Genomic DNA, 16,477 nt, shown 5'->3' on the forward strand with positions numbered 1-16,477 from the left:
GGTTGCGCGTTCCCGCCGACGGGTGCGAATGTGCAGTATTTCTGTCTGTTGTCCGCAGCATTTCAGAGAGTGGAGACGGTTGGGTCGTGCTAGTGTTGGAACGCGGCCATCTGTGGCCGGAAATGACGTTGACGTGTGAAACCCGGAAGTGGGAAGTCCGTTGCATCTACCCCATTCGCAATGTATTTAACAATAAAACTTATCACAATTTCAACTCTCTTATGTTGTGGCCATTGATTCACACAGTTGAATGAAAATCTAGTGACCATTCATTGGACATGTAATTTATTTAGCTAAGAACAGCCCAAAAAAAAAAAAGAAAAAAAAGAAGCTTTTAGCTTGTGTTTCAAACAGAAGTGCTGCTACTTGTATGTGAAAAAGATTTGCAGCACTGACTCAACTCCTGTACTTAAGTCAAAAAGTATCGGCTGTAAATGTACTTTAGTACAAAAGTAAACATTTACTATCAATTACAAACAACACTTTTTTTTTGTCATGTTGGTACAAAGAATTTTTTTAAACAAAAATAAAATAGTTGAGTGTTTGCATTGAGAAGAGAAAACCAAACCTGGTAGATGTCGCTAATGTTAGCTTAGGCTAAGGAATAGAAGGTACACATACCTGTTTTCAAATGTAGGGCGTAAAAGTATAAAGTGATCCAAAAAAATAAATCCTCAAGTAAAATACAGATATCTGAAAAATCTACTAAAGTACAGCAACAAACGATTTGTATTTGGTTACTTCTCAACACTATTTCTTAAACGGGTGCGAAAAGTAGCCAGTATAAAAGATCAAAGTGTCCCAAATGAAAGGCGTGACTTCACTGCGCTTTCTTCCTGGCCGGCGTGACGCTGCGCCACACTTCGGTGTAAAGCAGCGTGCCCACGAAGACCACGGCCGTGCCCGCCCAGTGCCACGCCGTGAAGGGGTTTTGGAAGTACAAGATGGAGAAGATGAGGCTGAGGAACTTCCTCAGAGTCACCACCAGGGTGACGGTGAGCGAGGCGCACTCGGTGGTCAGGATGAACACGCCGCGGATGCACACGTACCTGAGGGGCGGCGGTTAAAGGAAGGCAACAACGTCAAGGCGCGATGACGCCCCCCCCGCAGGGACGGTGAAAAAAAAAAAAAAAAAAAAAGGATACTGCGTGATGACGTTGACCAGCAGGTAGATCCACATAATCGGAATATTCAGTTGGAGAACCGGAACAAGCGTTGGAGCTGCAAAGGGAATATATTTGTTTAGTGCGCAAACAAAAGCAGCTTCATAAAATATGTCACTATCCAAGTGATGTCACCATTGAATATTTCTACAATCCATTAATCAATTCAATCGATTAATCAGATTCATTTAAATTTTGCATTAAAGTCTATTACAAAAGCATTTGTTCCACTGATTACTGTTTATTAACCACGGATTGGTGTTTGTTTCGTACTTCAATATGAAGTATTGTAATAATAAAAAAATAAAAAGGTGGAAAGATGTATGTTACCGGTTGGGTCATTGATTTCCAAAGTAAAGACAGATGTTTTGCAAATGTCTTATTTTGATTAAACACAGAAGATAAAATCAGTCTTTTTTCATGAAAGACGACAGAAATCAGTGAGCAATTACTGTTGATATGCTGAAATCAGAGGATTTGGACCATTTTCAATTAAAAAATGGCTCAAAACGATTACTTGATTATTAAAATAGTTATCAATTAATTAGATGATCAATTACTTGTCGATTAATCGATTCATTTTGACAGCTAAAGCGCTATCGTACACTTTTTCAAGTCCAATTTCAGGAATAGAAAATATTAGGGCTGCGTGTCGATTCAAATTTTCTCAATCGATTTGATTTCGATTCACAAGGATTCAGTTCGATCCGATTTGCTTCAATTCAATCGATATTGATTAATTATGGAACATCAATTCTTCTTAAAAATCAAGGGCATGATTCAAATCTCAACAAATTCCAAATACAATTTTGAGGAGGTCATAAATGGTTAAATAATTCAATAATTGTAAATAAAGAAGTGTAATAAGTCCGGTCTTTCGTTAATGTAAGAAAATACTTTTAAATTCATGCGAACAATAAATTTCAAGAAAACAGTAAGACACAAAAAATGTGCCTTTAAAATTAAATTTTCTTATGAATTTATGGGGAAAAAGGAGAAATCATCAGGCTCAAAAAGGAAAATAGATTTGATCATTCGATTTTTTTAAACTCATCCCTGGAAAATCTGCCTGTGAGTTTTGTTGTATGCATTGCTGCTCTTTAAGTGGCAGTTTTTCGGAGTCGTGCTGACGACTGGAAAACGCCAACGGCCTGAACGTCATCCCGATTGCGATTGCGACTCACTGCTCTGACTGAAGTGGACGCAGTGGTCGTAGATGTCTGTGGAGAGCAGCAGGAAGCCCGGCAGAGGCAGGAAATGCTGCCAGGGACAAAAAACAAAACAAAACAAAACCTGAAGGATGCTGTCGTTGGTCGTAAGACAAAGACGCACAACGACAAGCAAGACAAAAGCCGTTTCAGGACGAGTACAAAAAACTGCTCACGTTATAAAAAAGAGCCTCTTTGGAGTGTTTCCCGAACTTCTTGTAGAGCGTCTCTTGGAAAATTCCCATCCGCGCCGACATGAGCAGCGCAAACGTCAACATGGCGATGCCTGCGTGGGCGGCGACCAATCCGTTTGTCAGGCGGGACAAGCAGAACACAAAGGATCAAGTGCGGGGGTCGCTTGACTTTCAAGTGGACACCCAACAACCAAAGACCACATTTGAGCTCTATTTTGAAAACTCCCGCCCCTTTTTGTTTGGTACTTGCTTTTCAAAAAGTCATATTTTGCCCTAATCGTGGTCTTGTGTCGCCGGCAAGCTCACCAACAAGCCAACGCGTGAAGGCATAAAATCCTCGCTCGTCCGAGCCCTCGTTGGCCACATTCTGCACAAAGTGGAGACAATTCGCAGCTCGCTTGAAAGCTGGCGACTCGACGACGCGCCGGCACGCCAAACGGCGGCGCCGGCGCCGGCCGACTCACCACTTGCTTGGCCGACATGACGGTGCAGATGAAGATGCCGGCCGAGACCAAAGCGATGGACAGATACTTGCTGGCCGAATATCTGCGCAAGGAGCGAGGACAGAGGCAGGAAGTTGGATGAAAGGCAGCGAGAGGGAGAAGAAGAGAGTGAGCGGCGTCCACCTTTTCTTCAGGATGACGATGCCCAAGATCATGTTGGCGATGAGCGACCCCTGCAAGCACACAACATGTCACGGGAGACGCCATTTTCAATTTTTTTGCAGAAACAAATACAGATTGCACTGATTAATTATAGGGGTGTCAGGCGATTCTTTTTTTTAACTAATCGCATGACTTCAGTAGTTAACGCACGATTAATCGCAATTTTTACAACTGTTCTAAATGTACAATAAAGTATTTTCTTCTACGTTTTTAGACTCTTGTTAACATAAAGGAGGAAAAACTGAAAACGGTCCAAAAACGATGTTGATTTGTGTTGGTCATATTTCCGCCACTAGATGGCATAATTGCATTTGTAAGATGTTAGCTTCTAATCTTTAACATGAAGTCACTTGTTAAATTTTTTGAAATTTTTATTGTAAAATTCTATTAAATTTAACATTTTATTAAATTAATAATAATAAATATTAAAATTATAAATAAATAAATATATATATAATTTAAATATAAAAAATAATAATACATATTAAAATTATAAATAAATAAATGAATATATATAATTTAAATATAAAAAATATTATTAATAATTAATTGTTATTCATTTAATTTGAAAATGTATTTTTTATTAGAATTTAATTTTAAAATAAATAATAAAATGAAAAAATACTGGCACTAAAAGAACTTGAAATGAACTCAAAATTAATTTTGACACCCTTAATTAGATAACGTATAAAATAACACAGCAGAAATAAATTATTTGCGATTTCTTACCGATCTGAAGATCATGTGCAGCGGCAGGGCGATGTTAAAGTTGAGAGCGTAGTTGTTGATCACGCTGACCGCGAAGAACATGGTCACCATGATCACGTAGTTGCTGGCGGGGAAGCGGCAAAGAAGACAACGATGACGTCACACGGGTCCCAACGCCAGGCAGCGGCTTTGAAAGCGCTCACCTGACGGGGATGGCAGGCTTCTTGGTGCCCAGGCGCGTCTCCAAGACGAATCCCTCCAACGCGATGAACACAAACTGCGCAAATGTGACGATGTTGCCGCATCCTGGGAACTCTCTGAGGAACGCAAGGAAGGGACGATCCAAAGTCATCGGGGAGGAACGTAAACATCCTCCTGAGATCCCAACACAGCGTGAAGCCCCTCCCAAAACCATTTGACATCCAAATGAACTAATCAAATCCTTTTCCCACATTGGAACAAATAGAAATGACCAAAAATAACAAGGAAAATAGCAGGCTATAATAATCATTGATTTGAAAAATTATTAATTAAAACTTTGCATCTGCTTTTTGCATCCAAATTAATTCATACGGGCTTCTTGTGGCGTGCACAATTTGGCCACCAGGGGCAGTAGAATTCCGTTTATCTATATGTCTATATCAATCTGTCAGAGCTGTTGCTTCAACAAAACATTGAGTTAAGAGCAGCTTTCAGAAAAACTAAATGCAGCAATTAAATACTGTGATGTCCTCACATTTGGGCAAGGAGAGCCACTTCATTGAATGGAACAAAGTTACAGTCAAACACCAAATGAGAACACGCAAGCAACTACTGTAGACCACAACTCCTTACCTTACGTCACTAACTAGACCACACCCCTAAAAGCACACGTCATATACAATACTACATAATATGTAGTTAGTATGTGTTTTTTTTTATGATTTAACAAAAAAAATTCTAGTTATTTTGTTTACATTCTCTTATGTTTATATACAATACAGTGCTATGTTTCTTGATTAAAAACATGTCGCAAAAAAATGTTTTGGGGGGGCTTAGATGAATGAATGATTTTTCGCTTCATTTCAATGGATACAATTGATTTGACAGAAGAGTAATTCGATCTACGTCATGGAACGTACTCAACTCGTAAATGGAGGTAGCACGGTACTGTATATCGAATGTGGTCCAAAGTGCAGCAAGTCCATGCAAGAGTCCATTCAAGAGTGCGTGACTAACCTGACAAGCAGTTCTAGAGACACCACATTGCTACAACATCCGACAAAAACCAGAATAATGGCAAAAACGGTGCCCATGGCGGCTCGCTACAGGCACCCGCTTGCGTGCGTGAAATGCAAGTTGTAAAAGTAAAATGTTAACAAAACAAAAGCATGCCGGCTGCCAAGCTGCAATTTAAGGCCACTCGAGAGGCCGCCTGCTTGCTTGCTTCCCAAACGCGTCAAGTCGTCCGCGTTTCCGGGTTCCCAATGGCTCATGGGTGTTGTAGTACAAGTTGAAAAGCATAGCAGAAGGAGCACACAGAGACATACTTCGCCTATTTCTTGGTTGTTTCAAATATAAACACGCTACCTAATTTCTTTTAATTTAAACACTCATTTTAATATATACCAGTGCCTTGATACTGCCACACAATGTTAGCATTTAAAAAACAATAAAACACTGAATGTTGAAAGAACGGTCACCAGAGTGGGCTACGCCAACATGCGCACAATTAGACGATCTTTGCGGGCGAGGACGTGGCGTAACTGAAGCGTTAGCAAACCAGCTAACGGGTCACTCCAACCAGATTGGGAGGAATCAACAGATCCCCGTCAACGTCAATCAGTCGCGGGCTTGAATTCGCCCGCAGCTTGGTCACCTGAGATACAAACGCCGGCCGCAGACAACATGATCTCACTCACGGACTCGCAAAGTAAGTGCTTTGCACTTCGCGTCTCTTTCTGTTGGTATTTTGGCATAAAAAGCCGGTTTTAGGTTTAGCTATTTGTATGGGGGGTGTCCTCTTCTTTTGGCTGATTTTAAATGCTATTGGCTGAGGACCTCGTGACGTCACTGTAAAGGAGGAAGTAAAAGATGCCACATTGTGTTGTTAAAAAGAATGAAACGCTCTATATTGTATATTTATGAATTCATTATATCTAATAAAGAGTACATATTATAGGTCTTCAAGCGTAGGTACCATTTGCTGCCGTTCAATTTGTTTTGGTATTTTGTTTTGCATTCCTTGCGATTTCTCTACACTTCGGTAAATTTCCATTTATCGCGGGATGCATACCGTTCCAGGCCCACCTGCTATAGGTAACAATCTGTGATATAGAAAGACCAAACCCCCCCCCCCCCTTTTTTAAAAATATAGTTTTACCTCTCACACACGTTTAAAACACATTTACATTTATTAAAACACCTTTAAACTCATGAGAACATTTTTCATAGATGTTTATGGCTGTTAGATGTTCATATTTGTGGTTGTCATTTTCCCCCCTGCAGAAATCGGAATGGGCCTGACGGGCTTCGGCGTCTTTTTCCTCGTCTTTGGCATGATGCTCTTTTTTGACAAAGCTCTCCTGGCCATTGGAAATGTGAGTTGAGCCCAAGAGTCCGAGTTTCAAAACGGCGTCGCTCATTTTCAACTTTGACATTCTTCCAGATTCTGTTCGTCTCGGGTTTGTCTTTCGTCATCGGCCTGGAGCGGACATTTCGATTCTTCTTCCAGAGGCACAAAGCCAAAGCCACCGGCTTCTTCCTGGGAGGCGTGTTTGTCGTTCTGATTGGCTGGCCCATCATCGGCGTCCTCTTTGAGATCTACGGCTTTTTCCTCTTATTTAGGTCCATTTTACAGACCAATTAGATTTCATCTGGCGCTGGGTCGGCTCTTAAGTTGTGTTTCTCTGCTTCCTCCAGGGGATTCTTCCCGGTGGCGGTGGGCTTCGTCAGACGGATCCCGGTGCTCGGCTCGTTGCTCGGTTTACCAGGGATCAGGACTGTAAGTATTCCTTGCCGAAAAGTCACATTTTCAGTCATTGGGAGCTTTCTAGCCTTTATTCACTTGATCCTTTTTCTCTTTCAGCTTGTGGACAAAATTGGCGAGAGCAACAACATGGTATAACATTAAAAAAGTATATATAAAACTTTTTCTTTTCTTTTTTTTATACTATTTATGCTGTTATTGCCACTCCGGAGCTGTGACAGATCCTACAGTTTTCCTCAATGAGGAGGGAACTTTTTTTTCTTTTCTTTTTACCTCGTTGCCTTTGGACTGTGTCTGGTTTCCTGTCTGTTATTTGTGGACTGACCAAAGCAGGATTCCCGAAGTCTCACTGGAATGAAATGTTACAATATTGTATTGTTGAAATACTGTGCAAGTCTTTAAGTGCAGGCGTATAAAAAATGATTGTGCTACTGTCATTTTGGCAAATACGTGCTTGAAATAAAGTGTCTCTTTTTTATAAACGTTTGTTAACTATCCATAATATCTTTCCATCCATCCATCAGTTGACCCATCTACACTAAATATCAAAAGTCTACACACCCCGGTTGAAATGTTGTTTTGTGAATCGTAAGTAAAAATCTAAAAAGTAACCAAATATTTGTAGTTGGCTCATTCGACATCTGGTTTGAATGTGAGTCACGACGCATTCTCAAAACCCTGCGGCGACGACGTGGTCATTAACAGCATGTCACATGTTCCAAACATGATTGGACGTGGCAGCCTGAGCAGCTCATGTCGGGTTCAAGTCGAGGTCACCCACCGGTTGCCGCCAGGCCACAATCGCACATGACTTGAACCACAGACGGCGTATCTGCTACCTGGGAAAAGGGTGACCACTTGAATTCACTTCTTCACCCGTTTACTAGCACCACCCAATTAGCAAACCATCAACACGAGACAAAAAACACAATCTAACCCAAAAAGCAGTTCTTCAATATTTACAGTCAGGCCATAAATATTGCAACATGAAGATAATACAAAACAAGATGTGTGAATTGAGGTTGTAAATGTAGCTCGGTGCTTGACATCTTCACCTCTCATCACTGCTGTTTTGATGATGGTGGCTTGGCATACTGAAATTTGGGTCATGGTGCCCCCAGCTGGCCGCTTTGCGAATTGGAGTCAGTGGGGCCCTCAGTGGTCCTCATGTAAGCCGAGTGAGCATGTCTGACATCACTCGGCTGCGTTCATCTGCGTTTCGTCTGTTCAGAAGATAAACTAAGATCAGCTAAACTAAGCTATGCTAAATAAGCTAAAAACAAACTAACTAAGATGAGCTAATATAGGATCTCGGGCAATCAATCAAGTGTGGTTGACCTTTTTTTGGGGGGGGGGATAACCATATTTTGACAAAGTAGGAGTTTTACATTAGGGTTAGGGTTTCAAACCTTAACCCTAGTTTGAAACCCTAACCCTAATGTAAAACCCTCGTTGGAAAGCCTAACCCTAATTTGAAACCCTAGTTTGAAACACTAACCCTATTGGAAACCCCTAGTTTACATTAGGGTTAGGGTTTCAAATTAGGGTTAGGGTTTCAAATAAGGGTTAGGGTTTCAAACTAGGGTTTCAAACTAGAGTTTTAAATTAGAGTTAGGGTTTCAAACTAGGGTTTCATATTAGGGTTAGGGTTTCAAACTAGGATTTCAAATTAGGGTTAGGGTTTCAAACTAGGGTTTCCAATTAGGGTTAGGGTTTCAAACTAGGGTTTCCAATTAGGGTTAGGGTTTCAAACTAGAGTTTCAAATTAGGGTTAGGGTTTCAAACTAGGATTTCAAATTAGGGTTAGGGTTTCAAACTAGGGTTTTCCATTATGGTTAGGGTTTCAAACTAGGGTTTCCAATTAGGGTTTCAAACTAGAGTTTCAAATTAGGGTTAGGGTTTCAAATTAGGGTTAGGGTTTCAAACTAGGGTTTTACTTTAGGATTAGGGTTTCAAATTAGGGTTTCAAATTAGGGTTAGGGTTTCAAACTAGGGTTTTACTTTAGGGTTAGGGTTTCAAACTAGGGTTTCCAATTAGGGTTAGGCTTTCAAACTAGGATTTCAAATTAGGGTTTCAAACTAGAGTTTCAAATTAGGGTTAGGGTTTCAAATTAGGGTTAGGGTTTCAAACTAGGGTTTTACTTTAGGGTTTCAAACTAGAGTTTCAAATTAGGGTTAGGGTTTCAAACTAGGGTTTTACTTTAGGGTTAGGGTTTCAAACTAGGGTTAGGGTTTCAAACTAGGGTTTTACTTTAGGATTAGGGTTTCAAATTAGGGTTTCAAATTAGGGTTAGGGTTTCAAACTAGGGTTTTACTTTAGGGTTAGGGTTTCAAAGTAGGGTATAAGTACAGTAACCAATTGAAAATCTCTCTCTCTCTCCCTCCAAAAAAATAAAAATAATATTCTGAAAAGAAAGTCCTAATATTACAAAAAAGCTTTTCTTTTACTGTTGATATGACAACTTCTTTCTCTCATATGCAGAGCCGCTCATATCTAATCTCTACTGCCCCCTAGTGGCCAAGGCGTCCACACTAGGAGGAGGTCCGCAGATTTCCAAAGCATGAAATGAAATTCTTCCATTCTTCTTCTTCCGCTTTTCACAGGCCAGGTCGTGGTACAATATTGTAGAGTGCATTTTTCTTATACTACAACATTATTATTATTATTTTTTACATGAAAGGCATTTCTGTTCATTTCACTGAGAAGCTGTCACGGTCTAAAGGTTTTTGTGGCGTAGGCGCAAGAAAGTGAAAAGCAAAACCAGAGAGTAATGGCTAAAAGTATTTGCTTACAAAGAAACAAACAAACACACATAAAAATAGAAAGCAGGGCTCTTTTGAATAATAATAAAAACATTTTCACTAAAATTGACAAAAGTCCCCCAAAACAAGATTCAAAGTAACAGACCAAAACTGAATAAACTAATCGCAATAGGAAAAGTCTGAGGAAAACATGACTGACGGTGACCGCAACATAACAATCAACTGACAAAGACAGAAAGACAAGAAAACTGACAAGACAACGAGGCACACCTGGATTTGACGCGAGTGTCTGGAGGGAGCTGTCACAAGGAACCGGGATGACGAGAACAGGTGAAAACAAAAACCAGACGAAACGTGAAAAAGGGACAAACCGAAACAAGAAGCAAAACTCAGTCGAATCAAAACAAGTCAACTCAGAGATCATGACAGGAACGATAACTTGACATGCTTTGAGTTGAGAGCGTGGAGCAAATCCAACTTGTATGTCGAGGGCTCACTGTATTCTGTTTGGATGAAGACATTGAGTGCATGTGAGACGGTTCGTAAGCGTCCAACGGCTCTCTGGAGAGGCGAGCGAGTGCTTCGGCAAGACGTTTCGTTTCTTGCAGCGTGCACAACTCTCAGGTGAACTTTTACGGTAAATCAGCCGGCCGGCGGCGGCAGTTGGCTTCATGTGTCCTCGACAGGAAAACTCGCATGCAAAAGGGAACCATGGAATGGGTCATGGCTGTTCTGTACCGACTACGTGGGCCACCATTTTGTGCCTCTGACCAATTTGTAAATTAGGATATCATAAGCAGAGAACACCTGCAGATGATATGATCCATGATTTGCTGGAAAACTCAAAATATTTGGGATACTTGACTCATTTAACCATTTTCAGTAGTAAGAAGTTCATATTTTGTCTATAATTCATTATTTTTCAAAATAATACCTTTAAAAACACGTTTTGCAACTTGCTGTCGACCGAAAATGACACATATGCTCAGGGCTCAGCTAGCGACCAATTGCGTGGCTCAGTTTGAATGTCACATGACCAAACCAAGGAAACAGGTGAAAACAGATTGGTCGTTACCTGAGCTCTGAGCACCTGTGATGTCACTTGTAGTCGAAAATGTGTTTTTAAAGGTATTAATAGTCAGTCATAAAATTAATTCTAAACAAAATATATATTTTTAAATAAGCTTTCTATTGCTGAAAATGGCCAAATGAGTCTCATCGTATCCCTTTAAGTGTTTCGATATCTGATAGACATTTTTTCTTTGAGTCCCTATTACACATTTTATTTATCACATTAATGGTGGAAAAGTTATGAAATGATTCACCTTGGTGTCCCCCCGAACAAGGATGAAACTTTACTGATAATTTGTCGTTTTATTTTTTATCTCTGTGAATCGCCATGAATCACCGTAACACAACATAAAACACCAAATCACCGGAAGAGCTGAAAGATATTTCAAAGTAATCCATGTAAACAATAATCAAAAACCGTGTATATGTACAAACATAAGTGCTAATAATCAAACTATTACATTTTTTTTTACATTTTGCCTTTTCATGGGGGCTACTAATATAAAACAGGACATTTCGACGCTGAGCAACAAACTTTTACAGCATACTTACGCTTTGAAGCTACCGTGTGTACAAACAGCACTAAACCGAAAGTGCATCTTCAAAATAAAAGCGTAAGCCCCAAACCGGAAGTGACACCACAACAGTGGTGTGTAGATTTTTTATAGCCACTGTAGCTTTCTTCCATCTCCTTTGTTAATAATTTTATAGCTTTCATTTCGTGAACGGAAATAAATACATAATACAGTTTTTTTCCTTAATTGTATGAATAACTTTGGCAATGGCTGGCCTTTTTTCATATAATAATAATAATAATAATAATAATAATAATAATAATAATAATAATAATAATAATAATAATAATAATAAAACTTGAGCCGCTGCCCCCCAAAATGTTTGTGCACATGCTTATTGCTGTAATATTTGCTGGTGGTGATCTTCGGAAGCAGCAAGGTGACTGCGGCGTTTTTTTGTTTGTTTTTTGACGTTTGTTGCATTTTGTCATCACGCTGACACGGGACCGGTGCTCAAGACTTCATATGAAAACTGAGATGCCGCAGGAGGATCGCTGCTCATCGGGCACATTATGTGGACACTGAGAGATGCACAATGCTGTGAGAAAGTATTTTTGTATTTATTTATTTTTTCTTTTGCATAAGCACCCCACTGTCATGTTTAAGATCAAGCAAAAATGTCAATATCAGACAAAGAGAATCCAAGGAAACATGACATGCAGTTTTTAAATGGTGATTTAATTTATGAAGTAAAAACAAAAGTATTCAAAGTTACCTGGTTCTGTGGGAAAAAGTACAAGTCCACTCACTCCCCGTCCAGTCATGGCGACCAGTCTACTCACGCCCCGCTTAGTCATGGCGACCAGTCTATTCACGCCCCGGTCCGTCATGGCGACCAGTCTACTCACGTCCTGTCCAGGCATGGCGACCAGTCTACTCACGTCCTGTCCAGGCATGGCGACCAGTGCACTCGCGTCCCATCCAGTCATGGCGACCAGTCCACTGACGTCCCGTCCAGTCATGGCGTCCAGTCCATCCGCGTCCCGTCCAGCCATGGCGACCAGTCCACTGATGTCCAGTCATGGCATCCAGTCCATTCGCATCCTGACCAGTCATGGTGACCACTCCACTCACGTCCCATCCCGTCATGGCGACCAGTCCACTCAAGCCCCAACCAGTCACGGCGACCAGTCCACTCACGTCCCAACCCAGTCATGGCGACTAGTCCACTCATGTCCAGTCCAGTCATTTGGGCCCAGTCTTCTTTGCACAATTGCTTTCGTTTAGCGCCACTGGAACTGCCTTTTTAAGGTCCTGCCACTGCAATTCATGGTCCCATCAATCACAGAAAGCCGTCCAAGTCCTGAAAGAATAAAGCAGCCCCAGAACACTACCACTATGTCATGCATGCTGTGTTGAATTACTCATTATTTTGTTTTTTTTAAAGGAAAAATATTTAACATAGGCGCTTTGCAAGTTTTTAAAAATGAATTTGATCTAACATAAGACCGCTAGCTTCACGCTAATAATAAGGCAAAACAGCATAGATGTTGGGCTAAAGGAAATTAGCATTGATGACATAGTAATTATGTTTTTACACAAGCAGCATACAATCTCGCTGCTCTCTAGGAACAATCACTAGTTGGGGACCTTCTCTGCCTCTTTTTTGTGTTGTTAATTCTACTTGATCTCTTCCAGATAAGCTCAGTGCTGCCCAGCATGTTGTGGCGCATTTTTGCATGAAACTCCAAATTGGGACTTGCCTGTACACTTCCGAAAGCCACAAAGTTTGCTTGCGCATCAAATTCAACGAGATGGTGGGGGTTGTCGGCTGATGGTGCAGGTGTGCCCCCCACAAATTGTGTAACGTTTCAAGCAATTGTGAGTAATCTTGCAGGAATGCCCCGGGCTGGGCCGGGCCAGGCCGGGCCTCTCAGCTCGCCTTCACTGAGAGGAAATGATGGCTGTGCCCTTAATTATTAAACAAGTGTGTCAGCAGCCCACCCTGATGGAGGTAATGCAAACAGGAAGTGGCTCAGCGATAAAGGGGCTGCGATGGATGGCGGCGGGGGGGTTAAGGGTTGCCGTCGCCGGCCCATGGGGGCTTTTGGATTTTCAAGCAGATCCAATAGTGCCCATTAAGCAATTTTTATTTATTTATTTATTTATTTTGTTGACGTTGTTAACATGGAGAGGTTTCATGAAGCATGGCAGTGTCATGTTTCCGTTGTGTGGGTGTCGGCTTTTTCTTTGTTATGGTTACGTGGTTGGTGTTTTTTGTCTTGTGTTTCCGGTTTTCTTCCCTTGTCTCGTTATGTCGAACCACGTCCACCATTGCTGTGCATTGCCTATGTTATGCGTGGAAGTTCGTGCGTCAAGTCGTCCGTCACAGTGAGTCAAGTTTGGGCAAATCAGGTCCTGTGACGTCACTTCCATTCCAGTCCACTCACGGCCCCGTCCAGTCAGGATTGTCCGCTCGCCTTTCTTCCTATGGTTAATAAAAGTACCACGCATCGCTTCGTTAATCAATTCTAAAAATATTCAATAGTATATTTTCAATATCAATATTTTTCTTGTACAATGAATACCTTGAAAAACAAAGTTTGCCACTTTGAAAATGACATCAAATGTTGTCAGAGCTCAGGTGTGTGTGCGTGCGTCTGGCCTGCCTGTCTACCTGTCTGTCTGTCTGTCTGTCTGTCTGTCTGTCTGTCTGTCTGTCTGTCTGTCTGTGCGCAGCGGTGCATTTGCAGAGGACGAGGCTTTCACGTTGCGCTGAGGTGAGCGTACAGAAAGGAAACGAGAGAGACACTCACCATCTGCCGGCCAATGTTCTCGCAGCATCGCCACAAGTGGGAGTGAATCATTTTGCCACCTCCAGCGTCTGTGTGTGTGTGTGTGTGTGTGCGTGTGTGTGTGCCCACATATTCTGCATGACTGCGTGTCCTCCAAGGTTATTATAGTTTGGGAATTTTCCTTTTAGTTAGTTTTTATTTCATTTTGAGTTTTGTTCTTTGAATGTGGTTAGCTTTAATTCGTTTTCAAGGTGCTTTTGTTAGTTTTTGTTATTTACACAATGCTTAGTTTTAGTTTAGTTTCAGTATTAGTTTTTTAAAAAAATTTTTTTAAGTGTATTCGTTTTGCGCAATATTTAAAATGAAAAAACAAAACAAATTTCTTACCTAGCGTTACATTTCAGCTGAGTTAAATGACAAAGCAGGCGAGCCGAGCCATTGGAGCCAAAAGTCAAGACGCAAATTTGTCACCTCGGAGTGACGTCATCTGAAGGTGCTTTCCTATTGGCTGCTGCTTGAAGACATCATTTCTGTGTGACACACTTCGTCTTTATTCCAATTAAATAAATATACTTCAAATCACATTTAAAATCATCCCAAAGGCTCATGCATTAAATTATTACCAAAAACTAAAACAAAGGAATTTTTCGCAACAATTATAGTTAGTTTTAGTTAGCTTTGTAAACATAAAATGTAGTTCCAGTTCATTTTCTTAAAAAAACATTTTAGTTTTTATTTTATTTGGTTAACAATTTAATTTTTTTTTTCGAGTTCTAGTTTTTTCCCGTTAGTTTTCGTTAACAAAAATCAACTTGGTCTCCTCAAATGTTTTCTCCCTCAAAGAGTGGTAGGAACTAAGTTACTAGTCTCTCTGAATGTACTCAAGTATTTATGTTTCCACACAGTAAATTCTATAGCGTAAATATGACTCTATTTATGGTGGGACCAAAAAGACTCCGTTTTAGAGTAGGCTAATATTTACACTTGCAAAAGAGTCAAACAAAGAATTGAAAAAAATAAAAGTCACACTGCCACACTACCACCTGAGCTATGCTCCTCCTACTTTTTTTCATATCTCCAAGAGACCAAAAATATTGTTTTTGCTCTTGGAGTTAGGAAGATTCCAGCTGACATGAGCAATATGCTAACACACAGCAGGAGCTGCGCGGCTCAGGGAGCAGATCGGCTGTCTCCCAAGCTGAGGGTCGTGAGTCTGTTCCTCAAACCTTGAGTGACTTTTATTTAAATTTTTTCAATTCTTTATTTTACTCTCATCCAAGTGTAAACATTATTCTAAAACTGAGTCTATTTGGTTCCACTCTCAATGGAGTGAAATTTATTCTATAGAATTTACTGTGCACTTTTTCACTTGAGGCGTAATTCCGAATCGGTTCCAGCCACCCCACACCAACCCCCAAAAAATGTGCTTTATAATATTGTACTTGATATGACCTAAATAGATATCATGTAAAGTTTGAAGCTGGTCGGGGTCCGACTTTGCACACTTCCTGGTATGAAGTTGGAAAAGTCTGACTTCCATGGTTACTCAAATGCAGCATTATTCCACAAGTCACATGACCCACAGGCAGGCGCACCATTCACAGCCTCGGCAGGCCGTAAGTAAGTTCATTCATTTGTTTTTCTGTGTATTCTGGGAATTTTAAAGTTGGTGAGGTTTCGATCTTGGTAGTCCTGTTACCCAAAATCTGTATTTGTTTATTTTTGAATTAAACAGCGTAAATTAAAAAGCATAAATGCCACGTGGTGGCTATGTTTTCATGCGTTTACAAATCTGCATTGGTACTCAAGTGCAGAGTGTGAGTATTTTTTTCGCCCCCCCGCTAAGCAGTGTCAACTTCTTGTGTGCTAGCTTGGCTAAACAAGTGGCAGAAATCAAGCTGAATATTTCATGCAGACAGCTGTTAGTTAGTCAGTGAGTAGCATGGAGATGATCGATACGAGTACATTTGTCTTACATGACAAGTGTATTGATCGTTTGAAATGCTGCTGAGAGGACAAAACGCTGATGGCGGCCTCAATGATGAAGCAAGATAGCTGCAGTGGAGCTAACTAGAGCCGCAGTAGCAGATTTTCACCGCTAGCTTAGCCTGTTAGTTGCTAAGGAGTGAGCTACATTTTTGTGCTCGCCAACATTATGTTTACATTAACAACATTAAGCGAGAGAAAAATAGCATAATTACGACAGCATATTAGGGCCATGTATAATTTTTTTTTTTCAGAAGAGGGGGGTAATATTTAAAAAAAAAAAAAAAAAAACTCACAAATTTGTCACTTTATAAAGAAGCAAATTTGCAACTATAACGTGGCAAATTTACGAGAAAAAAACGTACGACAAATACATGTAGCGTAGCTACAGTCTAACGTGAGGATTCATTAGTGGTTAAAATGGAACATTGTTTATAAAAT

The 16,477-nt window shown here is 40.5% G+C and overlaps 2 protein-coding genes and 1 long non-coding RNA gene across 3 annotated transcripts; 1 reads left to right on the top strand and 2 right to left on the bottom strand.

Annotated features, from left to right (window-relative positions):
• Nucleotides 1-257: 257 nt before the first annotated feature.
• Nucleotides 258-5,413, bottom strand: slc35b4 (solute carrier family 35 member B4). The gene is made up of 10 exons (XM_077568189.1): nucleotides 5,157-5,413; nucleotides 4,142-4,255; nucleotides 3,960-4,062; nucleotides 3,192-3,241; nucleotides 3,030-3,111; nucleotides 2,872-2,932; nucleotides 2,548-2,657; nucleotides 2,348-2,423; nucleotides 1,146-1,221; nucleotides 258-1,049 (listed from the first exon to the last, which is right to left on the bottom strand). The coding sequence occupies exons 1-10, from the start codon at nucleotides 5,231-5,233 to the stop codon at nucleotides 821-823; spliced, it is 978 nt and encodes a 325-aa protein (XP_077424315.1). The 5' UTR covers nucleotides 5,234-5,413; the 3' UTR covers nucleotides 258-820.
• A 147-nt stretch (nucleotides 5,414-5,560) lies between these two features.
• On the top strand, nucleotides 5,561-7,388 carry golt1bb (golgi transport 1Bb). Its single transcript, XM_077568190.1, has 5 exons — nucleotides 5,561-5,850; nucleotides 6,426-6,517; nucleotides 6,586-6,764; nucleotides 6,840-6,921; nucleotides 7,006-7,388. Exons 1-5 carry the CDS (start codon nucleotides 5,826-5,828, stop codon nucleotides 7,042-7,044), a joined length of 417 nt encoding a protein of 138 aa, XP_077424316.1. The 5' UTR covers nucleotides 5,561-5,825; the 3' UTR covers nucleotides 7,045-7,388.
• On the bottom strand, nucleotides 6,388-11,355 carry LOC144053590 (uncharacterized). Its single transcript, XR_013294478.1, has 3 exons — nucleotides 11,293-11,355; nucleotides 7,180-7,255; nucleotides 6,388-7,005 (listed from the first exon to the last, which is right to left on the bottom strand). It is a non-coding gene; the product is annotated as an uncharacterized LOC144053590 (long non-coding RNA).
• Between the last annotated feature and the right edge of the window lie 5,122 nt (nucleotides 11,356-16,477).

The sequence above is a fragment of the Vanacampus margaritifer genome, chromosome 6 (assembly GCF_051991255.1).
Source record: "Vanacampus margaritifer isolate UIUO_Vmar chromosome 6, RoL_Vmar_1.0, whole genome shotgun sequence".
NCBI lineage: Eukaryota > Metazoa > Chordata > Actinopteri > Syngnathiformes > Syngnathidae > Vanacampus > Vanacampus margaritifer.